Source organism: Guyanagaster necrorhizus (genome assembly GCF_019112545.1).
Source record: "Guyanagaster necrorhizus MCA 3950 unplaced genomic scaffold BT62scaffold_8, whole genome shotgun sequence".
NCBI lineage: Eukaryota > Fungi > Basidiomycota > Agaricomycetes > Agaricales > Physalacriaceae > Guyanagaster > Guyanagaster necrorhizus.
In genome coordinates, this window is record NW_025064887.1 from 642336 (window position 1) to 664009 (window position 21674).

Sequence of the window (21674 nt, forward strand, 5' to 3'; positions counted from 1 at the left end):
GGGTAGTCCAGCACTATCATGCTTTCAGAACTATTCAGCAAATTCTCTGCAATATCACATCTGATCTCTCCTTTTATGATATCCTAACAACTGCCAGAAACTCCCACCAGCCTATGACAAGAACCATATCAGAAACCCAACCTGGCAGCTCAAATTTGGGAGTTCTTCCAATGGAGGAAGAACACTAATATCTTTCTTAACTCTTTTGACCTCTAAGGAATCCTCTTAAAAACAGCAACAGTAGAATCCCAACAAACTTCCCTCCAGTCCTAAACTATAAAGATGAGGATCTCTCCTCAGACTTCTTCAACTCAGTCCTGTCCTCTGACTCTTCCACTGCCACAATAGAACCTGAAATTGGCAGTCAAGCTAGAGACTCCCTTAATGCCTCTTGGATAGCTACAGGCTCCAGACACAATTCACTCTATGTGACTCCAACTGGAAGCCTAATTCTCCAAACCCCTAGCCTACTCCTGTTGACACCCAGTGATCTCTACCTCATGAGTTTTGAGATAAATGTCCACTGAGATATTGAGCACATCAAGTCAGAAGATTATTTTCCTGCCACTCAAGCTGAGCAGAAAAGACAAGCAGAAGAAGAGAATGACTGACAATTTGAAGAGTATGAGGCTGCTCAGTATGATGCCACCTTTAGAAGAGAGCAGTGTGAGTGAGACATCATTTACTGGGACTTCAACAATCCCAGATGATATGGGCTCTATGCAGACTCTCCTGACTCTGATTCTTCTCTCTGATCCCCTTTCAGAAAACTCAAAGAATCTGACCCCTGGACTGGGCCAGCAGAAGTTGTCATAGCTGATAAAGCTAGATAATGAACCTCTGATCCCCCTCCACCTGTCAACTATCAAATTTCTCTAGATCCTAATGAGTTTCCTGAAAGACTCTAATTAACTATCAAAATCAGCAGGTGATCTCATCACTCTCTTCCTCAATCTATACTTCTACAGCTAGTTTTGCCAGTATCACCAAAGACTGAAAAGAGCAGAAAGTGATAGCAGCAGTAAAAGAGACTCTAAGGTTTGAACCTACTGACTTTGATCTCAGCCTTCTCCTGAGGCTGGATCCAGTATAGAGCCTGGAACCAGAGAAGAAGAGAAGCTCTCTGGCTACACTAAAACCTCATGCTCCATCTATCTTTGATCAGCTCAGCAACTTCTCTGCCAAGGACAGTGAGAATGAGATGGATGATGAGAATGAGAAAGACAAGAAGAGTGATCAGTTTGACCCAGTAAACAAATCTTGTACTCACAATGTTTGCATCTGTGAGAACATCTTCTCTTTTCATCATCTCCCATACTTTCTTCTTCTCACACTGCCTTATCTCTGCAAGCATTGACTCATGCTATTCTCTTTCATCAGAACCACTCAGTGCCTTCTTCATAGTTACTGGTTCAACATCTACCATTATGGTATAGTTGACTGGTGAATAGCTGTCTGGTTCATCATCATTATCTGATTCTGACTTGTCTTCAAATGCTGTTGCTGCAATTTCAGCTGTGGTGGGATATTTGTGCAAGTCTAGGAGTGTGAGTTAATCAGGTTTTAGGGCTGCAGATTGCTTAGGGTGGCTGGGTTGAGGGATAGGATCAGATTCTATATCTGTGAGTGGAGATTCAGGACACTCTAGATGAGTTTCTGTGAGTGATTCATCTGGCAGGTTTTCAAAGGGTTTAGAAGTGATTGATGACTTTGGGATAATAGGGTCAGTATCTTTATCCTCTCTCTCAACTACAAATGGTTCCAGAGTTAGATCATTCTTGTTGAAGTATATGTTATGTTCAATGCTGAATTTTTGCTTTTTAGACCAGTAAACTCTCTAGCCTTTGGCTTCAGTATCAATACTCATGAAGTGAGTTTTGATAGCATGCTCCTCAAGCTTCTCTGGTGCTTTTACTCAGATCCAGCATTAGCATCCCCAAGGGCAAAGATCTGAGATGTTAGATTTCCTGCTGGTTGCCATCTTGAATGGGGTTTTCTCTAATGGTATTGCTTTTATTGAGGTGCAGTTGTAGATCCATTCAGCATGCCAGTGAGCTTCAGCCCAGAGGTATTTTGGTAACCCTGAACTGATCAAGAAAGCTCTAGTTGTGTCCATCAGATAGCCATTTGAACATTCAGCAATCTCATTTAACTATAGGAAATTATGTATATTAAGGTGTCAAACAGTTCTCTTTGATTTGAGGTGCTGACCAAACTCTTTACTAGTGAATTCTCCCCTTTGATCCATACCAAAGATCTTGATGACCTCTATACCTCACTAAATCTTGATTCATATCTTGTAACATTTATATGACCCAAAGGTATCTGATTTCTTTGATAAGTATTCAGATTTCAATTCATGGGTGTATAGGTCACAGAATATGCAGGCATAGCAGACTCTCCCTAGTGATGCCACAGACATTGGGCCTATCAGATTTCTGACAACCTTATCACCACTATTTTTGACATATTCATATTAGTCTTGTTTTGAGAATGGCTTGCACTTTGCTTTGGCCTTCATACAGATCTCACAAAATTCTGGTTTGAAGTTAAGATCAAGCTTGATTCCTTTGATATGATCATCAACTTACATGTGGTGAAGGATGATGTGACTTCAATGAGCACAAATATTATGTAGCTTGGTGATATTCATCTTGAGCTTACCTGCTGCTATAGCAACATTTAGGTTGGCTGCTGTAGTTTGCTGTGCATTTGAAGTTGGGATTATATATAAGCCATCAGCTTTGAGGATCTTTGCAATGATCTTATCATCTGGCTGTGGTGTGCAAATATACATAGTGTGGTCAGAGGGTTTGATATAGATGGGAAATCCAGTATGACTGACTTATGAGAGTGGTATAAGAATGTAAGCCATTTTTAGTGCATGATATGCATTTTGAAAGCTCACAATGGTGGGTTTCTGTCTCTTTACCATGGGAAGTGGTAGTCAAAGATCTCCTTTTCCTATCACATAGAAAACTTGGCCATTCACAGCTTTGATGGGCTTTAGTTTGATTTTGGTATAGTTTTTGAACCTCTGATGTTCAGATGAGTATGTTTTTGATGCTCCACAATCTGCTAATGCTATAATGTTCTCTCTTTTTGCTGCATAGACATCACCCTCAGCTCTATAGTCAAATGTGCATATCAATGCCATATTCTTGTGATCATTGTCATCAGCTATGACAATGATAACATATTCATCATCACTTTCATCAATAGCTGCAGATGCTGACTCTTTTGCCTTTTTCTTTTCCTTAGCCTTGTTCTTTTTCAAAGCTGAGTCTTGTTCTGCCTTTTCACTGCCTTCACACTAACAATCTGCAATGAGGTGGCCAGTTTTACCACATGCTGGGTTTGTGCATTTGAGATGAGATCGATCAGGTTTTTTCTTCAGCTTCTCTCCAGAGCTCTGGCCCTTTTCTTTGCTCTGCCATTGAGCAGACATTGCTATATTTTTGGCAGTAGTTTTCAATACAATCTTCTCATCCCATTCTTCATGCAGGGCTGCAACTAGGATGTCTGATATCAGAGTCTTTCTGGTAAACTTGCTGGTAGCAGAGAGGATGCAATGGATATGATCATAGGAAGGTGGAAGTGATTTTTAGATCATCAAAGTGTACTGATTGTCTTTAATCTTCAGACCTATCCTTTCAATTCATTCATGGAGGATTTTCACTTCAGCAAGGTGCTCATGTATATTGCCTTCATCAGAGCATGCCATGTTTCCAAGCCAAATAAAGAGGTGCTCTCACACAAGATTGCTCTTGCCAGTCATGACAGTGATGAGCTTCTTCCAGACAAGAGCAGCTGTTGCCTCACCTTTGATCTCATTGAAGGTAGAGTCAGAAATGGCTTTATAAATGATATTATGCATCTTTGCCTCTTTCTGCTCATATTCCTCCAGCTTATCCTTCAGCTTAGCTAGATCATCATCTGAGAGTGGATGTGAAAATGCAGTATTGGAGGACTGGTAGAAGTTTCCCTTGTGCTTGACAGAGTGCAGGGGTATGTGAGCTGTTCCTTGGAGGCACTGGCCAATGCCCTTGTCCAGGAACTTGGTGGTGAGCTTCTCTGAAAACACTATCCAGTTCGATCCATTGTCCACAAGCTTTGTCATGCTAACTAGCTTTATTTCAGTTGTCATGGACATGCTGGTAGCGGGGCCCATAACCTGTTGGAGTTAACAAGATAGAAGCATGAACATGGTGAACAAGAAAAAAAAGTTTCAGAAGAGAAAAAATGCTAGGATAAAATGTCATAACATTACTACATAGGTGATAAGTAAATACAGTCAAGGATAGATATGTATAGAAGGTACTCACATCTCAGCATTATGGTTGAAAGCTGAGATGTGTGGCAGTGTGACATGCCAAAAAAGGAAGGAATATCAAATAGATAAGTGAACGTGTGCATATCATACTATTCCTACGTCTAACAACTGATTTGATGATAGATAAACGCAGATAAAAACGAACTAATCCTTTCCAGGTGAGAATAAGCACATAGGACAGGGCAAGCAAAGGCAATCATACCGAAATATATTGAATACTCATTTATTCGATATATCTGTAACCAACGCGGGAGCATGAAAGCCAGAACTCTTTTCCGCCCTCTTCACACCAACCCATTGGACCAAGGTCACATTCCGCACACGAAAGCAATTTAATCTTCTTGCCTGATAAGAGATATAAGCAAAAGGAATACTCGTTAGACCCGGATTGCTCACCATTCGGAGAGAGTGGTACAGAATCAACGGCTTTCGAGAATCCGATATTATCAAACTCCATCGGTGTCGGTCCAACAAGCCACCAAGAAGATTTCTCAGGAGGTTCGGGGATCGGGATCATCAACGGATGTAACTCCAAATGACCGGGTTGCATCTATAAACTTGTCGGTAGTTTTCAAGGAGACAGAAGTTGATTCGACTGACCTGGACAGTACCCCGTTCTTCAAGATGAGCAATCCCTTCCCTCAGGATGATACTGCGGCATTCATCCCTAGGGCATACAAGCTGATATCTGTTTGTCAACATATCTGGGTAATCGCCGATAGCGTAGTGCTTGTGGGAAACGTCGGCTACCCCATTCTCAAATGTCGTGAACAACCTCAGAGGCGGCTTGGTTCGACTGGACCGACCTTGCAGAGCTTCCAATACGCCTGGAGGAATTCCTTGGTCCAATTTCTCTGTAAGTTCGACGGTCGGCTGTTCCGTAATTACTGGCTGAGACATAACAGATGGTGGTGAAGAGCAATCTTCCGGCAATTGCTTCCGTGGGTCACGGTTGCTGTCAGTGTGACAAACGCGTGACAGGCGCGTCTTTTCTTCTGCCAGCTTCTGCCATGGTGTCTGCAACCTCCTTCGTACCCAATGGTCTTCTGAGCTTCTCGAACGTGGCAAATATTCTCCCTGATGAAAATGAAGCTCCCGTTGCGGGACCCTCGTCTCCACGAACTCCCGCTCCAACCACGTTCGGCCCACCGGTAGAGGCATCGTTGCCAGCTACGAAATCAAGTGCAGAACGAGCCCTACAAGAATTAGTTGATGATATTGATGTGTTAAAGGACATGGAATCTTTTTTGGACGTTGGTGGAACGAGTATGTTGCCATTACGACCTATTTCCCCCTTGCTGTCTAATTATATGTAGACGCCAGTACATCACTACCGTTAGAGCCACCAATGTTCAAATCTAATGGACTTCTGTCTTCTATCAATAGTAAAAACTCACTATCTGGTGCGTTATATTTCTTTTCACTTAGTTTTGCTAAAGAATAGCAGACCCATTCATCTGGACTGGACTTCTATCTGACAGCTTGAGCTCACAAGGTGCGGTTCGTGTCTTGCACAATTTTCAAGAAAGCCTTACTATTTTTCTTTTATAAGATGACGATCTACCGCAAGTTTCTGAAGCATTTAGCATTCCTCACGCAGTTTCGAAAAGCACGGCGTCTTTTCCTAGTTTCGACCAATCCACATCCAAATTCAATCTTAAAGCAAGAACTTTCGACGGTCGGACCATCTTCATCAGGCGCAAACATAAACCCTCTCCAGACACACGAGTAAGCAGATTGAAATTTCGTCCTGTATTTTCACTGATCGTTGTTGCCAGAAAACGGCGTCTTTGTCTACCAGAGGAATGGGTAACTTGCTTGACGTGCCCATACACCGACTTCTCGATGACATCTCCAGGGAGCAAGCGATGGAACTCAGCCAGCGGTGAGTGCGCCAATCGGAACGGCTAGAAACATCTCACAAGACCATCTTTCGAAGCCAACGGCCCTCACACACGAAACACGATGTCGGGCACATCCTATGGGTAGACCGTTACCGACCTCAGCGGTTCACAGACCTCATGGGCAATGAACGCGTGGCCAGGGAGATATTATCTTGGGTGAAGCAATGGGATTGGTGTGTATTTGGAAAGAGCAAGGAAAGGAAACGTCCACGAAATGGCGATGAGAATGTCGACTTTGAAGACGAGTATCATCGTCCCAAAGAGAAGGTTTGCCACCTGCCTTCACCTATAACTATTTCTTGACAAAGACACAGATCCTGTTATTATCCGGTCCTCCAGGTTTGGGAAAGACCACAATGACCCATGTCATTGCCCGTCAAGCCGGATATGAAGTCGTAGAAATCAATGCCAGGTAAGCCAACCTGGCTAGCTCACGCTGCCTTCTTGGTTTAAATGATTTTAGTGACGCTCGTTCCGGACAAATTGTCGACGACCGAATACGACCAACTCTTGAATCTGGTTCAACTGTCGGCAGCTCCAAACCAGTACTAGTCGTTATTGATGAGATTGATGGGGCCACGGGCGCGGGAGAGAACGTCAGGGGCTTTCTTCTCTGCACTCAAATCTATGCCCATCTAAATACTGTCTACAGACGTCGAATTTCATTTACAAACTTATTCAGTTGACCTTTGACAAACCACGGAGGAAAGGTGGGAAATTTCGGTTACCACTTGCCACATTTCTTTAACTAACCCTCTAGCTAGTGCGCGCAGGACAGCAATGGGATCCAAATGCCAAACGACCGATATTGCGCCCGATCATATGTATCTGCAACGATATCAATGCATCCTCGCTTGCGAAACTGCGACTACACGCATATCAGATTAGACTGCAAAAACCGGCCGATGTACACACTGTAAAGCGACTTCGGCAGGTCTGTGAGCTTGAAGGGCTTCAAACTGATACCCGAGCCCTTTCTGCCCTTGTAGGGATTGCCAGAGGCGATCTAAGAGGATGCATCAACACTCTTCAGGTGCGTGAGCGATCTTGCAGGAACATTATCACTCACATCGTCACAGTTCATCAAAGCCCGCAGGGAAGTCGTCACAGAGGATGTCATTCGCAAGGCGACTGTTGGAATGAAGGAAGCAGAGATGTCAGTTATCTCTGTCCTAACTGACCTTTTTAGTCCGTTGTCGAAAAGACGAGTAAAAGAGCTCGGTATGGGAGACGAAGAAGAGTCTCGTTATGTCGGACGCCTGAGTCGTGTTGTCGACTCCTGTGGTAGGGACTCCAGTATTGCCATTGGTAAAGGTTTTCCAGCCATTCTACGAAGGAATGGACTGATGTCAATGTGCAGGCTGTTTTTCTCACTACGCTAATCTTCGTCAGCATGATGCCGATTTCTCGCGGTATCAAAAAGCCAATGAATGGCTGATGACTTTTGACCGTTTCTCCGCGGCGATGTATGCAGAGGGAGAGTTTGCGCTAAGCCAATACTTGCCGTACACTCTTGTTCCGTTCTATCCTCTGTTTCAGGAAAGAGGCGGCCCAAGGGTGGAAAGGGATCAATCAGATTGGGAGGTGCGCTAATTATAAGGTGCTTGACTTGTCGTATTCGTTTTAATTTCTGAATTAGAATATGCAAACCGTCAAAGCCAATGAGGAGATTTACAAGTCTTTAGGACGTGGTCTACAGACAGCCAGCACTCGCCTCGGAGGAGATTTCCGCCACCTTGTTCACACTCCTATCATGCAATTGGAATTTGCTCCCCTCATAAACCGGATTATATCTCCCCCTTTGCGTCCAGTAAGTTCCATCATTGTCATGGCAAGCTCAACTCACAATCTACCATCAGGTCAACTCTCAAGTCATCAAGCCCGAGGAGCGAGCACTACTATCGCGACTCGTTCAGATTATGACGAGGCTCGAACTGCGCTTCGTGCAAGAAAGAGCAGAAGATGGACAATTAACCTATCGACTAGACCCGTAAGCTTGTCAGCCTCTCCGACGGGAGTGTGTATTTTGATGCCGAACTCTACTTCCACAAGGCCTATAGATGTTTTTGTCACCTACGACGGGAAACGGACAGCAGATATTGCTGTCTCGCGTTATGCCGTTCGACACCTTGTTGCTCAAGAAGTTAGTCTAGGGCATGTTTATGTATCCTGCAGACACTGATACCCAATAGGTCGATGCCGAATTGACCGCTTTGCAAACCGATATTATTGAAAAAGGAAAGAAAGGGAAACACGCCAATATGTCTGACAAAACGTCAGTGCTGGCCATTCCTTTGCTTTGGAGGGCCGCTGACAGATCGAATGCAGGTCAAAGGCGCGGACGGATGACCAATCGTCTGAACCGAGTTCTGCTCGTCCCACGAAACGTGCCAGAACGGAGGAGGTTGATATCGCAGACCGGGTATGTTATTTTGAATAACATCTTGCGTTGACTTGAATCTACTTCTGCTAGCCGCCAACCGACTTCTTTGGGCGACCAATTACTAGCTTCGCTGGTGCTGTTGGAAGCACCGATAATAAAGTCGTCGAGAAAAAGTACCGTGTAGCGTATAAGTTCATCGAAGGCAATTCGGCCGCTGTTCGCAAACCTATCAAAGTTGAAGCATTCTTGTAATAGCGAACTCGCAGTGTTGAGACATTCCGGCGATGTGCGCAAGCGAAGATAGTTTATCTCATAGGATGTGATGTACAACTTAGATTTAACTTATGCAGAATCTTATTATGAGGTTAGGAAGGATCATTGGAGTAACATACGGCAAGTGAGCTCAAGTGACTGGGATGCCATGATCTCTTGCTCCATCAAAGAATCGGAACGCGAACTCGGTTGAGACGCCTTCGATGTAGCTCACACCATCAAAAGACACAGAGAAACACTCGAAAGTAGGCGGCATTGCTGCTAACACAGACGAAATAGAGACATTAGCACATACTCCGCCGCCGCATTATGGGTTTCCTTCTCGCTTCATCAAACCAAACGCACCAATCGCATTTCTATGTCTACGTACCCACCGAGGTCATTTTCGGACATATGATCTACATAGAGCACCTCGGGGTCTCTTCTATGATATGAAATCCGTGACGAGCTTTTTGAATTCCATCGGCCTGGATAAGGAATGATGAGCTTTTGTCAAAAAGCAAGGCGTACAACTCACCGCTCAGCATGAACTAGAGGAATATTTGCATTTTCATTAGTCATGTAAGACTATGGTGAGGAGTCACATAACGCACCCCAATGTCCAGTGTCCAACATCTCGAGCGCCATGTCGGGGAAGAACGATTTGGCGATCGGAATATTATGCCGATTGATGTAGCTTGCCATATGTCAGATTTATACCAGGGCAGCCAGCCATACGTCTAGACTTACGCGCTCTTCTCGCCTTTGATAAACAGAGCCTTACCGTCCCACTGTCGTTCCCCACCTTCATAAGGGAACGACCCAATGTCTTGAATTGAACTTCCAAAGATGCTTATCGGGATCCGGAAATGTGCATGCCCGTGTGAAGTGTGCGGAGGGACTACAAGATTCGTGAGTAGGAACATTATGATGCTCGGGTCCTATGCATATATCAAAAGGAAAGGCGATAGCGAAGCGTTGAAAAGGCAAACTTTTTCTGTTTCATGCAAAATATCGACGGCTTCCTTTCGTGTCTTCACCTTCATGGCCTCAATCTTCTTCATGGACTCAACGTACGATTTAAATTCGTTGGAGAGATTTCCTCTAGCAGGCGTTATGTCCACGGAAATGAGGTGAGAAAGCGTCGACATTCCAAGGTTGGGAGCCAGTGCTACAGCAGCAGCGACTTTACCACCCCTACTAGACATCAGAAATTGCCTCCAAGGTGGTGTCAAGGCGTACATGGAATGTCCGAGCAAGGATACGTTTGTTAAGTGATGCTTCGAGATGAAGTGAAGGACGTCCGAGGCCATGGCGGAGTAGGTCATAGGCAAGGCATGAGGCGACGTTCCATGATTCCGAAGGTCCTGACATATTTTATGATTTTCTAAAACTATAAGAGGGAAATAAACAGACCAAGGCATACACGGGTCGATTCAGGTCACGCAAGAAGGCTTTGGTGAGAGATGTCCAGTTCCGTTTAGAACCGCTGTCCAGGTATCAGATGCTACTCATCACAATATATAGCAAATCGCGTACAATAACCCATGAAGTATAACGAGCGCTCGATCAGTCTTATTTCCATCTGGTGGTATAAGCTCGGTATAGTGAAGCTCGACTGGTGAAGTGGTCACAGCTATGTGGTGCCGCCGAGATCCTGCTTCAGAAAAGATAAATAGCTGGCCAGAATAAAGGCCAAAAAAACGCACCTGTTAGTCGCCGCAGGGACCTTTGGAAAGTGGAGGTGTTGAAGAACGAAGACCCCAGCATGGACGTTCTAGGCCAAGCTACTTGACAATGACGGGGGCTCCGAGTCGGGCCGTCGGACCTTGCGTTCACCGAATGTGAATTATTTATGACTTCGCTCATTCAAAACGCGCAAAAGGGCTGTTAAAAGGACTAGGATTTGACTGAGAGCACGCAGAAAAATAGCAGCCATGTGACGGTTGAATTTTAGGAAATATAACTAGCAAGTACTACGAAGAAATACTTGAGTTTTCTTCCTGGATCCATTTGCCAAGTCCATTTAACTTGACAAGGCTTCAGACTTTATTTAACTGGGGATGCAGACCAAGTTGCCACATGCGTTGGTCTCACAGGCTAATAAAAACAATCAAGAACGTGAGTACGACATATGGATGCAAGAGACGACCGCTTACTGCCTTGAGATTCAGCAAACGCGCATGAATGTCCCACGCCGTAGTTATTAGAACCATTGCACGCGTCGACTAGGACGATAAAGATAAGTATAAATTTTGGATACGCGGATAGAAATCCTACCAGCGTTGTCTGCAATGGCATCGGCTTGTCCCGCGGATAGGAACATGGCTGTCAAGGTGATCATGGCAATGGAGGTGAATTTGAACATCATTTTCGAAAGACGATGGATAAGATTGTAGTGGTTGAATGTGAGCAGTAATATCTGTGTGGAAGAGGTTGTCTGTTTGAGAAAGATGCTTGGACGGGGCTTTATAGGCGACGAATGCTTTTTCCAGAACTATCCTTGAGTTTCAACAGGTGGAGCTCTCGAACCGAAGGAATCTTCAAGGGAAGGTTTCAAGGGGAACTGTGGTCAACGGGACGTAACGTAACCAAACGGACATAGCCTGTACGAACTGAGATGAGGTGACTCAATGTCGCATTCTGGACCCCAAGGAGCCACAATAATTCAGAGTCATAACAACGCGCTCTGCCAGCCTGAGCTATCGTCCCGTCTATATGAAGCACGTAACAGATATTGTCATATCAATGAAGTTCGTGAAACCAGCGCCCCAAGGCTTCACTACATTGAAACGGTCAGCTATTATCCCTAGTACAAATTAGCAATGGAAACTTCACCTACATAAAGTGACAATCGGATGCTTATCCGTAAAATCGCAAGTATAGAAGAATATGACAAACTGTCGAGCGACGACAACCGATATTGCTCAAGTTATCATCTGAATGGGAGAAACTATTGCTCAGAACATGTACCAGCTTCTCGTTATGGCAACTCTTCTCGTAACTTCGTATAGAAATAGATACTTCGAAACGACACGGCAGGGGCCTGGGAATTCTACCGCCGCAGCAGTAAACGGATCAGACTGTAATATTTCGTGGTTCGAAGGGCTGATGGAAACACAAGAAAATGAATCTCACTTACCCGGGTTTAAGTCCTTGAAATCTATTCAAGCAGAGCCAGCAACCTTACAGAAGTCAATGACAATTGTTCCATAATTCTTGAAACAATATGTCAAAAGCTGGTTTTAGTCTCAAGACTCCATGATGCACCAAAAGATTTGGTCCATTTGGAAGTCAAAAAACGGACTGTGCGTATATTCTGATGGTTTCAACTTCGAATCCATGGACAGCCTGTGCGTCCAGCGCCCCACCAAAATATAACGTTGAAACTGGTTACTTACGACTTGATGCCCGACGGATCAGAGAACTCAGAAAGTATTTTCCGACGCATTTGCTACCCTTGAAACAGCATGCAAAGGCTCTATCTATTTACGCTTAAGGACTTGGAAAAAAACGGACTTCATTTCTCGCCTATAAAAGCCAGTCAGTTCCGGTTACTCCACCCAACAACCACACCCGCACAGTTATAACCACCACGCACATACCATTCCAATCATCCAAGTCATCTAAAAATGATCTTCCAAATCAAGTTGACCATAATGGCATTGGCCACCATGTTCCTTTTCGCAGGACAGGCAAACGCTATTGCAGCTAACGATGGTAGGCATAACATCTCCATGACGATGACAATCTTCGCTTACCGTGATGTTTTCACAGTCGACGCGTGCAACGGTTCAAACCATTACTCTGTCGGTCACTCCTGCGCCTTTCAGGAGTCTCAAGGCAGTAAGTGGAAATTTTGAACATGTACATTCTGAGCCTCACTGCGATTTCGTAGTCTGCCAAACCAATAGTTGCGGCGTGCTCATCTGTGTCCCTAACTGAGGCGAACTACGATGAGCTGAATACTTCATGGGGGAGGGAAATAGCAGATACATCAGTTTGTAGATTTCGTGCAAATTGGATGTGATTTTCAGAGCGGAATGAACGTCATAACTTATCCTGGAAGTAAAAAGGTATACTGTCCCACAAGCCGCAATTGACTTTGAGCTCGAGAACTCGTCGTGCTTCTGTAATTTTCGGGTAACATAGCCAGGATTACATGAAAGTGGACTATATCCTATAAGGTCGCAGGGCTTGATGATCAGCACCGCAGTATGACAAAGATAGTAGCAGAACCCTACCATGAAAGCATCTACGCTCTAGACACAACATACTCTAAGAACTTCTGCCACTGCTTATGCCATTTCTCCAGCGCGACCGCCTTCTGGTCCGATTCAAGCATAGAGTGCTAAGTTCCTCCCGTCAAATAAAGATTCGTAAAAACGATTAAAGTACCTTTATGCTGTCTTTAGCCATAGCGCCTAGTTGAATAAGGCCAGTAACGTCGCTTGATACAAGCACCTTTAGAAGAAATCAATACAGCATGGGTTGGTATACTTCGAGAGCCACACCTGAAAGAAATCAAAAGAAAGCCCCATGTTGCCGAAGACCGAAGGATCGTCAGAGCAAAGTGCTACGGGTATCCCGTGGTTGAGAAGAATCGGTAGCGGATGCATGGGCATCGATGATGTCAGTCTCTGTGAGATATAGTCAGGAGAACTTGAAGGTGGGCAGGAGAACTTTGGGGGGATATCACCAGAATTTCATTTCTAGGAGGAACATCAGTGAGAGTAGCAATGTGCAAAAAAAAGCCTACGAGATTGGACACACTTCGAGTGCAATGTTCTTTTCTTTACATATATTCATCAGCTCAGGGTGCTTGACTAGAGAAAATCTACGAGACGGTGGGTAAGTTCATCAAAAATCAACTATGACCTGGATTACCCATGTCCGATCCTTTTTGTTCCCAGCAGAATAGCGTCGTAGAGATTCATGTCAGCCTTGGAACCATCACCAAGGGTCTCGCCGGCATGGAGAATGAAAGGAATATCGACACCTGCGTCTTTCTGCATATGACGAAAGTTTAAGAGCTTCTCCGTGTAATGTGACAGCGGGTATAAGACATTTTCATCCCCTACAAGGTCGAAGCCTTACAGTGCGAGTCAGAATGAGATACTAGATAAAAAATGATACTATATATACCTGCAATTAAGTGGGGGAACTCTTTTTTCAGAGCAATACAATCCTCAAAATACCAGTCCAGCTCGTCTGGTTCAAGGAATCGAATAGTAGTGTAGATGATCTGCATTGCAAGTTCCAGATTCTTAAGCTCATCCTAATGAAAAGAAAGAAACCTTTGCCCCAACGAACTCGTCTTCTCTTCCTCGAGCTTTCAAGTCAACGATGGTCTCCTCCAAGATCGACTCGAAGATCATGAGAAGCTCTCTGTGTGTGACATTCTCGACACCATCAGCATTCACCATGGTCCTGTGTACGGAAATCTGGTCAACAATATACAATGCTCTCTATGGGTACGTACTTGATCCAAAAATTCACTCTCGGCTCGACATATAAAATCCCGTCTTCTATAGAGCTTCGGATGAACTCGCGAATGTACTTGGTAAAAATTGGCGTGTACTGTATAAGACCCTAAAGCAAGTTTAAATCGAAACGTTCAAGATGAGGAGGAAACAGAGAACCCTACGTCGGCGACTCGAAATGTGCTCACAAATTTTTGCCAGATCTAGAGAACAAAATAAGGAACGGAAAACTCGGCTCCAATCACTTTGATGACGACCTTGGTGACGGTGTTGTGTGTTCCATACGCCTCTGCGGGATTGATCGTCAAGCAGCCAAGAACCCATTGGTCGAATCCATCTGGACCTCCTAACTCTGAGTCGAATTGCTCTCTGGCCTGGGTAAGAGAAAGCCAGGAGTCCGGGACATAGGATGGTGAGGTAAGGGATAATGCTTCGTTGTTGTGAAGCTCTGCAGGAAGTGCCTTGAACTTTGGGAGCACGGCGTTCAAAGTTTGAGCATTGATAGCTTTTGGAACCTGCACATGCATTGACGGTTCTTGCAGTCCAAGGTCATACAGGAATGATGCGTTCACCGTCGCGTCTAGATGGGCATGGAGAAGCGCGCCCTTGGGCATCTTGAGGGACTGTAAGAACTAGGATGATCGTAGACAACATATTACACGCCCTACTTTGCATAGAATCTTGTATATTTCGGTTTGGACAATGATACTCCTGCCTGTATACGGACTCGGATAAGTGGAATCCCGGGACAAAGAACCAGAGACCAAGTGTCAGCTCACCGGTCAAGAATTCCATGCCAGGGAATGGATGAGGTATAGAAGGATAATCTGCACTCCATACCGACTCAGCCTCAGTTGCACGAATGCTGCGAATCAAGTGGTCTGCCTGTATTTCGAGAGTGGATAGGTTATCTTGATCCAAAACGTCCAGTCGAAGAGATCTATCCCTGGATATCAATTCCTTGCGCTTGACTTGGTATTCGGCGAGCTCAGTGATTAAAGACGACATCGTGGCAGTGTGTAAAGACACGAGGCGAACTTGTGCCGGTCAGTCGCGACAGCAGTGATCGATCTCGACGATCTCGGTGACCACCACGACAACAGCAATGGCGAAGACACTTGGTTGCAATTACCAGGCGCTATCATCGCTTTCTGCCATTGCAGTGCCGCCACTCCACAAGATGTTCAAGGAACAATTTCGGATTTCTGTCCTACAGTCTGCCGCGAGTCGGCTACTGCGAGAAAATCCATCGGACCTAACTTTCAATCCCACTCGACATGTATGACATTGAAATTTAATAGGAAATCCGAGTCCATCTTCCGCCAGACGTATTAGAAATTGTCAGCTAGAGATTATCTCTTCCAACCATTTTCTTGCGGTTTTTTGTATCTTCTTGCCAGCCTGCAGACAGGAATTCTTACAAGGACGATAGAGTGTTCAATTGGCTTCTCGAAGTCATCGTTTGTCTTCTTCCGTCGTTCGTGAGTCAATTTCCCACCGCTTGGAATCCTCCCAATACCCTCCAAGTTTTATCTAAAGCATTTTTCACAGAGATTCTTCGCGAAGGTCGATATATATCCCTCGTGTGCGAGTAAAACAATCGTCGTGCCTAGCATACAACGCGATCGCTAAATGTTGATCGATGAAAACTGAACATGAATGTTTCGATTTTCGAAACGCTCATTTCTGATAATTGTTGAACTCAAGTTTGTGCAAGATAGTTAAAAAAAAAAAAAAAAACATTTCGGTGAACGACGCACATAGGAGTTGAACCTACGCCCAAGGTGGCCTTAACCACTTCGCCACAACGTTCTAAGGATATAGCTGAACCATGTAGATTAGATCCCAATTCCTATTTAGACAGTTTTTAAACAAAAAATTTGATCGCGTCCTCAAGATACCTCTTAGCTAGGACATTCGTCGACATCCAACGTCAAGGTTTTCTAGAGGACACAAAACCCCTTGTCAGGACTTTCTGACGTAAATCTCTCCATTAATGAATCAGATCATTTCCCAGCGTATTCATGAGAAGGCTATTGTTCGATGGTAACTGTCTTCATGGAGTGCCACGCCAAAGTTAAGCGACTTCATGTAGGTTACCGTCGCAGGTATATTGACTGTGCCAATGAGATCAACAAACGAGACATCGAGATACTAACCAGCGCAACCCACACCCGTCCACTATCTTATCTCTGCAGGCCTGACTTAGGGGAGGAGGGTCGCCGCCAATAGCTGGAGATGACATGTTCATGGAGTACACGATCTCATCGATCTTATCTTCGTTGCCATGGCTTTGCATTTTCTTCTCGCAACAAAGAGGAAAGTGTGTACCGATATTCCCGTCGGCCCTGTGGTACCTCCACACTATACGAAGATGATGAGTCCCAAGATCAGCCCAAATAGGTAGAGGGACGCACAACGATTCTTCGGACGGAACAGGTATAGTCACGGTGGGTCCAGAAATAACCGTCCGCTGCACCCCCGGAGGATCTTCAATACCTTCCCATTTGGCGAAACTCACTTCACAACCAGCAATTGCAGAAAGCAAGTGACCTCCCTTCTCAAGGCCAATGAGAGCATTCATCGCGGCATATACATCCGTAAAGAAGACGACAAGTGATGAATAAGGCGCTCGACTAGAAGGTCATTAACGTTTACCGTGCAATAGCATATAACCAGCACGAACACTGATGAGCGGTGGTGGACAAACATCACTTCGCCAAACTGCGACAAGACTGTTTGCACCAATAGAGCGGTGGCATCCTTAGCCTTTTTGTTCCGCAAGCCTATCCATAATGCCCGTCTTGCACCCAAATTTAGAGCAAGCACCATCATGGGATGAAGGTTAGGTGTCTCGACTGCTGTCGCAGTAAAAATTTTCTGCTCTGCTATTGGCTGGAAATGTGACAGGAAGGTATTGGCTTCGTCTTTTTCAAAGAACTCGATATCCTAGAGGAACCATGAGAAAGCATTCTAGCACGTACTGAAAGACGCACCATCGTCTCTTTATCCGCATCGTGACGAAGACTTAGCCCCGTGGAATGTCTCACGGCGCGTAAACTCGACAAGACGTAATCCTCGACTTGATTTTTTTGAATCCCAGTTATATGTACGGTCCGCGGTGTCGTCCCTACAGGGTTAGGATCTCTACGAAACGCGACGTTATGGTGTTGGAGAGCCTCGTACGCCTAAAAAGTGAATATGAGAAACAAGAGATAGACAGAACGACAGAATCAATCACCTTGATGGCATCCGCAATATTTAAAAAGTCCACGAGTCCTCTGTTCTCCCTGACGCCTGTGAAGCAAAGGGCTCCATACGGAGTAAAAAGATCTTGTAGCGTCTGAATAGTCCATTGCCCCGGTATTTCGAGTCGTCTCGATGCATGCCATGCACCAATTCTTGCAATGATCCCTGCATCCACCATTGGACGAGACGGTCCCACAAAGCTCATTTGCTCGTCCTTGTATCGTTTCGTCTGTTTCCAGCGCCCTTTACGTTCTTCAGCGTCGATTGGGCGAAAAAAGCGCAAATCCACAGAGTTTGGTGAAAAATTAATCCGTTCAATCATGTAGGAGCTAGAGACGAATTCGGCAACATCGTAATCTTTTGGTAGATGGCGCACGCGGAGAACGCATCTTCGCCTGCGTCGACCGTCACCAGCCTCAGGACTAGGTATTCCCGTAACAAAGCATCGTATTGAAGGTCGCGGACACGATGTGACAAATAATAATATCGTTGTTGATATCCTGGGAGAGAAAGACAACATGGAGAATTGATTTGAGCTTTCTGCTAAATCGAGCAGGAAATGAAATACCCATTGTCAGGGTAAATAAGTAAATAAGTAAATAATTAGTTGTGTTTGCGGTCCGCTAGCTAATTTCCCAGTCCCTATTAATATACTTCAAATTGCCGACCGTGCTTGACTGGCCCACTGGAAACCTGCAAGTTGTTGGACTCGTTTGCCTGGGATGTCTTACTCTCGTTAGACTCCTCCGACGCCGACGCTACAATGCTATATACGAGAAATATACTCCCAAATACAAGGCTGGCGTGCTGCCGCTACGGGATGCGCAGGAAATCATGGGTCTTTCCATGATGTATGACATGCAAGCCCTGCTGAATTATTCTCTAACAAAACCGACTCTAAGATTGGGGTGGGGAGGAAAACGCCTCTGAAAAGCTGCGCACGGACACCTGGTCTTCGCATCGTCCACTGCTTGTACAGTACCACATATCGGACTGTCCTCGCTTTGAGACCCTCTTATAATGTCCTCGCTCTGCGTCCCATTGCCTGCACACTACGACATTCCCGCACTTCATGCCACCCTCCTCTACACCGTACTTGACACTTGACATGAACCCGTGACCCCCGCGAACATGCGACCTCAAGCTCCTGGCGGCTCCTTCGCAACCTTAAGCTTCCAGGTTACTTATATCAGTGCTAAAATGAAGAGTCATTAGGATCGAAATACCCGAAACACCCGCTTTTTGTACTACAGTTGTCGATCTGCCCAGCTTCGGCTATTTGTACAGCGCTTCTACTCAAATAGCCTTGTCCGAATCGGCCTTGGAGACATTATGACGCGCGTGGTGTAGTAAGACATTTAGTGATATCAAACAAATGAACGAAACCAACACAAAAAGTTGTTGACCGTCAGCAGTAGTATCTACAATCCAAATCAAAACATAAATATCTTCGTCTAGAGTAGATATCTGAAATCTTTGTTCTGGATATCTGTAAGATCAAGGAAAGCCTAAGAGCGCGTGTATATCAGCTAAGCTCGACAAAAGAGAGAATGAGACACCAATACCTTATCGACTTTCCTCTCTTCAGTGGTTCCATCGGTGTTAACATGTTTCACATAAACATCGTCGTAGGTATCATCATGCCGATCCATGTTTCGTCGCTTGTTCTCGGCAGCGAGCATAAATCGGAGAATGAGAAGAAGTATCCCGGACGTCAAGTTGGATGCCGCAATCAAAGCCCACGGAACATGATTCCTGAGGAACAGTTATTGTCCGAGTCGGAAAGCAAACAGGATTTATAGGTCATACCTCGGCTGGTATTTCTTTTTCCACACAAACGGGCCGGCAAAGTTACCTACGCAGTATCCAATGAGGACTAGAGCATTAGTGGTTATCCCTGTATCAACGCGCTTCAATTATAGGACAGACGTGGTAAGGAGAGGATCGTTCACGTTTTGTATGTCCCGACGTGAGACCGCTTACCCATCCGAGGAAGATGGGAAACGGAGCAATGGCGAAAACTAGAAGATATGAACCAATGGTCTTGAAATGACAAGCAGATACATACTTGAAACCCAATAGGAGAATAACAGACCAACTTTATTGCTCGAAGGGAGCAGATTCACTAGCAGCGCCCCTAAGATCGCAACGATATACATCAAGACCCCAGCGTAGCCACGTCCAATGGGCTTGAACGAAGCCAGGGTAATCCCTAGCCATATTGTCAAGACTGCGCATCATGTCAGTTCACAGCTCGCTTCTACGAAAAGTATGTAACCTACTTTCCACAACACCGTCTACACAGCCGATCAAAGTGGTCTGGATGGTGCTAAAGCCAAACTGGCTGACAATAAGCTGCCGCTGGTTCGTCAGCTAAGCGTGAAACATGTGGATCAGTTGCTTTCAGCGTTCCAGCGTGTGACACATGACCTACCGAGTTCACGATATTACTGAGTCGGAGAAACAATAATAGATCAACGTCCGGTTAGATAGAAGAACAGAAGAAAGTGCGTACCCAATAGCAGCGAACAACACCATGATCCAAACTTTCGGATCTTTGAGCGTCTCAATAAACCTATGTTCGTTAACTAATGCATACGGGCCATGATGATGATGCAAAGAAAAACGCACTGATCACGTTTCCACGTCTTATTTTCTACACCCGTCTGATTGACCTTGATCCTTTGCACGACCTTGACACGTTCATCGGGAGTAAGAAAACGTGCAGTTGTCGGAGAATCCGGGAAGAAGAACCTGGCGAACAGATGAGCTGCAGTCCCGAGATCGTACCTAACAATGCCGCTCACCAGAATATCACAGACGAGATAAGTGTCATCAAGCCGGTAATGATCATTAACCTGCAATGATCATTAGCGTGTCAATTCAGACCGGACGGCATTTCCACTGACCATTGCCACGGCAGGAAGCTGCCCGTCTAAAGGGTTGTGAACGATCAAAAAGGGGGGTGCAATAATTCACAATACCGACCCTGGTGTGCAGAACGCCAAATGCAATGAAACCCAGTAAGATGACGGCAAATCCATTCATTAGAACTGAGAAGAAAACGGAAATTAGAAGCCATCGTTCGTTTGCAAGAACCGATCAATACTTACACCAATAACCGGTGCGCTTTGTCTGTTCCTCCCGCGTGTAAAACATGGACGTCACCTAGCCGACCTGATTTCAGTCCCTCTGGTCTCGGAAAAGGATAATGCGACGTACGATCATGAATCCTGGAGTGATTGCGCCTTCACATACGCCAAGGATGAACCGGACAGCTAATAGGCCACCGAACGACGAGCATGCAGCGTGGCATATGAGAGTGATGGACCAAATGAAGATATTTATACTGTCGCGAATCAGACAGCGCATGGGAGACGGTCATAAGGCCTGCAGTTACCTCATCCATTTTCCTACAGGAAATCGTTGCAACGCGAGACTTTGAGGGTACTAGAGGGATACGCCTGTTGGGGTTGAGTAACTGTAAGAAGAGTAGGACGCACTTCAAAGACGAGGTAGCTGAGATAAAATACAGAGCCCAGCCAGTTAAATTGCGTCTGGTTCATGTGGGCACCCTTTCTGGAATATTTTGAGGAAAACTTCAGGGTAACGAGACTATGTAACGTACAAAATGCCGAGAATGGAGGATTGCCCGAGCGTTGTCTTGTCGGCAAATGTCATCCTTGGCACATTAGTCCCTTGTTACGAGTAGCACCAGTGATGGAGGCTTACAGATACAGAACTGCAATGGATATCAGCAACTTGACGTTCAGAATGATGAGTCTAGTACTCACGACACATTAAAGGTAAAATATTCTTGTCAATCTTCCACCTCAAATCAAGTCAATACGTATACGAGAACATCTTCAATAATACAGCATACCTCAATTTCGCAGCTTCCCTGGGATCCAAGCTGACCGACTCAATAGCGAGCTGAGCAGCGACATCGGCCTCGGTTTCGTTAAAGCCTAGATGAGCGCGTTTTTCCCACTGCTCACTAGCGGTGTCCATGTAGGGGATAACGGGGGGAAGGAAGATGGGAGCGCGCGTGATGCGAGAACGAACATTTC

At 45.2% G+C, this 21674-nt stretch overlaps 9 protein-coding genes across 9 annotated transcripts; 3 read left to right on the forward strand and 6 right to left on the reverse strand.

The window, feature by feature from the left end:
• Positions 1–4244: 4244 nt before the first annotated feature.
• BT62DRAFT_965895 (Mss4-like protein) lies at positions 4245–5256 on the reverse strand. Its single transcript, XM_043188794.1, has 3 exons — positions 4934–5256; positions 4730–4883; positions 4245–4678 (listed from the first exon to the last, which is right to left on the reverse strand). The coding sequence occupies exons 1-3, from the start codon at positions 5231–5233 to the stop codon at positions 4557–4559; spliced, it is 576 nt and encodes a 191-aa protein (XP_043041572.1). The 5' UTR covers positions 5234–5256; the 3' UTR covers positions 4245–4556.
• Positions 5257–5324: 68 nt separating this feature from the next.
• BT62DRAFT_946979 (P-loop containing nucleoside triphosphate hydrolase protein) lies at positions 5325–8990 on the forward strand. The gene is made up of 18 exons (XM_043188005.1): positions 5325–5599; positions 5650–5736; positions 5781–5828; positions 5886–6061; positions 6112–6218; positions 6273–6504; positions 6552–6649; positions 6701–6833; positions 6890–6947; positions 7002–7270; positions 7317–7545; positions 7598–7821; positions 7877–8047; positions 8097–8227; positions 8290–8380; positions 8430–8512; positions 8566–8659; positions 8711–8990. The coding sequence occupies exons 1-18, from the start codon at positions 5344–5346 to the stop codon at positions 8870–8872; spliced, it is 2649 nt and encodes an 882-aa protein (XP_043041573.1). The 5' UTR covers positions 5325–5343; the 3' UTR covers positions 8873–8990.
• Positions 8991–9121: 131 nt separating this feature from the next.
• On the reverse strand, positions 9122–10188 carry BT62DRAFT_930155 (alpha/beta-hydrolase; the record flags this gene model as incomplete). The annotated part of the gene is made up of 6 exons (XM_043185869.1): positions 9122–9360; positions 9411–9423; positions 9487–9569; positions 9623–9813; positions 9865–10069; positions 10115–10188. 6 exons carry the CDS (start codon positions 10183–10185, stop codon positions 9318–9320), a joined length of 606 nt encoding a protein of 201 aa, XP_043041574.1. The 3' UTR covers positions 9122–9317.
• A 737-nt stretch (positions 10189–10925) lies between these two features.
• On the reverse strand, positions 10926–11198 carry BT62DRAFT_1003860 (uncharacterized protein; the record flags this gene model as incomplete). The annotated part of the gene is made up of 3 exons (XM_043176982.1): positions 10926–10972; positions 11032–11100; positions 11153–11198. The coding sequence occupies 3 exons, from the start codon at positions 11196–11198 to the stop codon at positions 10926–10928; spliced, it is 162 nt and encodes a 53-aa protein (XP_043041575.1).
• Positions 11199–12546: 1348 nt separating this feature from the next.
• BT62DRAFT_1074590 (uncharacterized protein) lies at positions 12547–12839 on the forward strand (the record flags this gene model as incomplete). Its single annotated transcript, XM_043179031.1, has 3 exons — positions 12547–12592; positions 12650–12718; positions 12771–12839. 3 exons carry the CDS (start codon positions 12547–12549, stop codon positions 12815–12817), a joined length of 162 nt encoding a protein of 53 aa, XP_043041576.1. The 3' UTR covers positions 12818–12839.
• Positions 12840–12982: 143 nt separating this feature from the next.
• On the reverse strand, positions 12983–15549 carry BT62DRAFT_930159 (Metallo-dependent hydrolase). Its single transcript, XM_043185870.1, has 14 exons — positions 15135–15549; positions 15024–15070; positions 14613–14969; positions 14520–14558; positions 14355–14464; positions 14170–14302; positions 14018–14117; positions 13760–13964; positions 13632–13709; positions 13572–13584; positions 13387–13512; positions 13271–13336; positions 13117–13223; positions 12983–13052 (listed from the first exon to the last, which is right to left on the reverse strand). Exons 1-13 carry the CDS (start codon positions 15361–15363, stop codon positions 13128–13130), a joined length of 1599 nt encoding a protein of 532 aa, XP_043041577.1. The 5' UTR covers positions 15364–15549; the 3' UTR covers positions 12983–13052; positions 13117–13127.
• Positions 15461–15950, forward strand: BT62DRAFT_1003863 (uncharacterized protein; the record flags this gene model as incomplete). The annotated part of the gene is made up of 3 exons (XM_043176983.1): positions 15461–15634; positions 15657–15695; positions 15756–15950. The coding sequence occupies 3 exons, from the start codon at positions 15461–15463 to the stop codon at positions 15948–15950; spliced, it is 408 nt and encodes a 135-aa protein (XP_043041578.1).
• Positions 15951–16209: 259 nt separating this feature from the next.
• On the reverse strand, positions 16210–18136 carry BT62DRAFT_930160 (uncharacterized protein). Its single transcript, XM_043185871.1, has 5 exons — positions 17597–18136; positions 17352–17543; positions 17042–17304; positions 16773–16991; positions 16210–16719 (listed from the first exon to the last, which is right to left on the reverse strand). The coding sequence occupies exons 1-5, from the start codon at positions 18122–18124 to the stop codon at positions 16629–16631; spliced, it is 1293 nt and encodes a 430-aa protein (XP_043041579.1). The 5' UTR covers positions 18125–18136; the 3' UTR covers positions 16210–16628.
• A 777-nt stretch (positions 18137–18913) lies between these two features.
• On the reverse strand, positions 18914–21615 carry BT62DRAFT_1058931 (MFS general substrate transporter; the record flags this gene model as incomplete). Its single annotated transcript, XM_043178594.1, has 19 exons — positions 18914–19112; positions 19170–19359; positions 19414–19501; positions 19557–19625; positions 19673–19834; positions 19887–19977; positions 20104–20179; positions 20236–20358; positions 20412–20462; positions 20514–20539; positions 20593–20657; positions 20718–20772; positions 20827–20953; positions 21005–21054; positions 21108–21183; positions 21233–21286; positions 21395–21429; positions 21488–21517; positions 21550–21615. The coding sequence occupies 19 exons, from the start codon at positions 21613–21615 to the stop codon at positions 19059–19061; spliced, it is 1488 nt and encodes a 495-aa protein (XP_043041580.1). The 3' UTR covers positions 18914–19058.
• Positions 21616–21674: the final 59 nt, after the last annotated feature.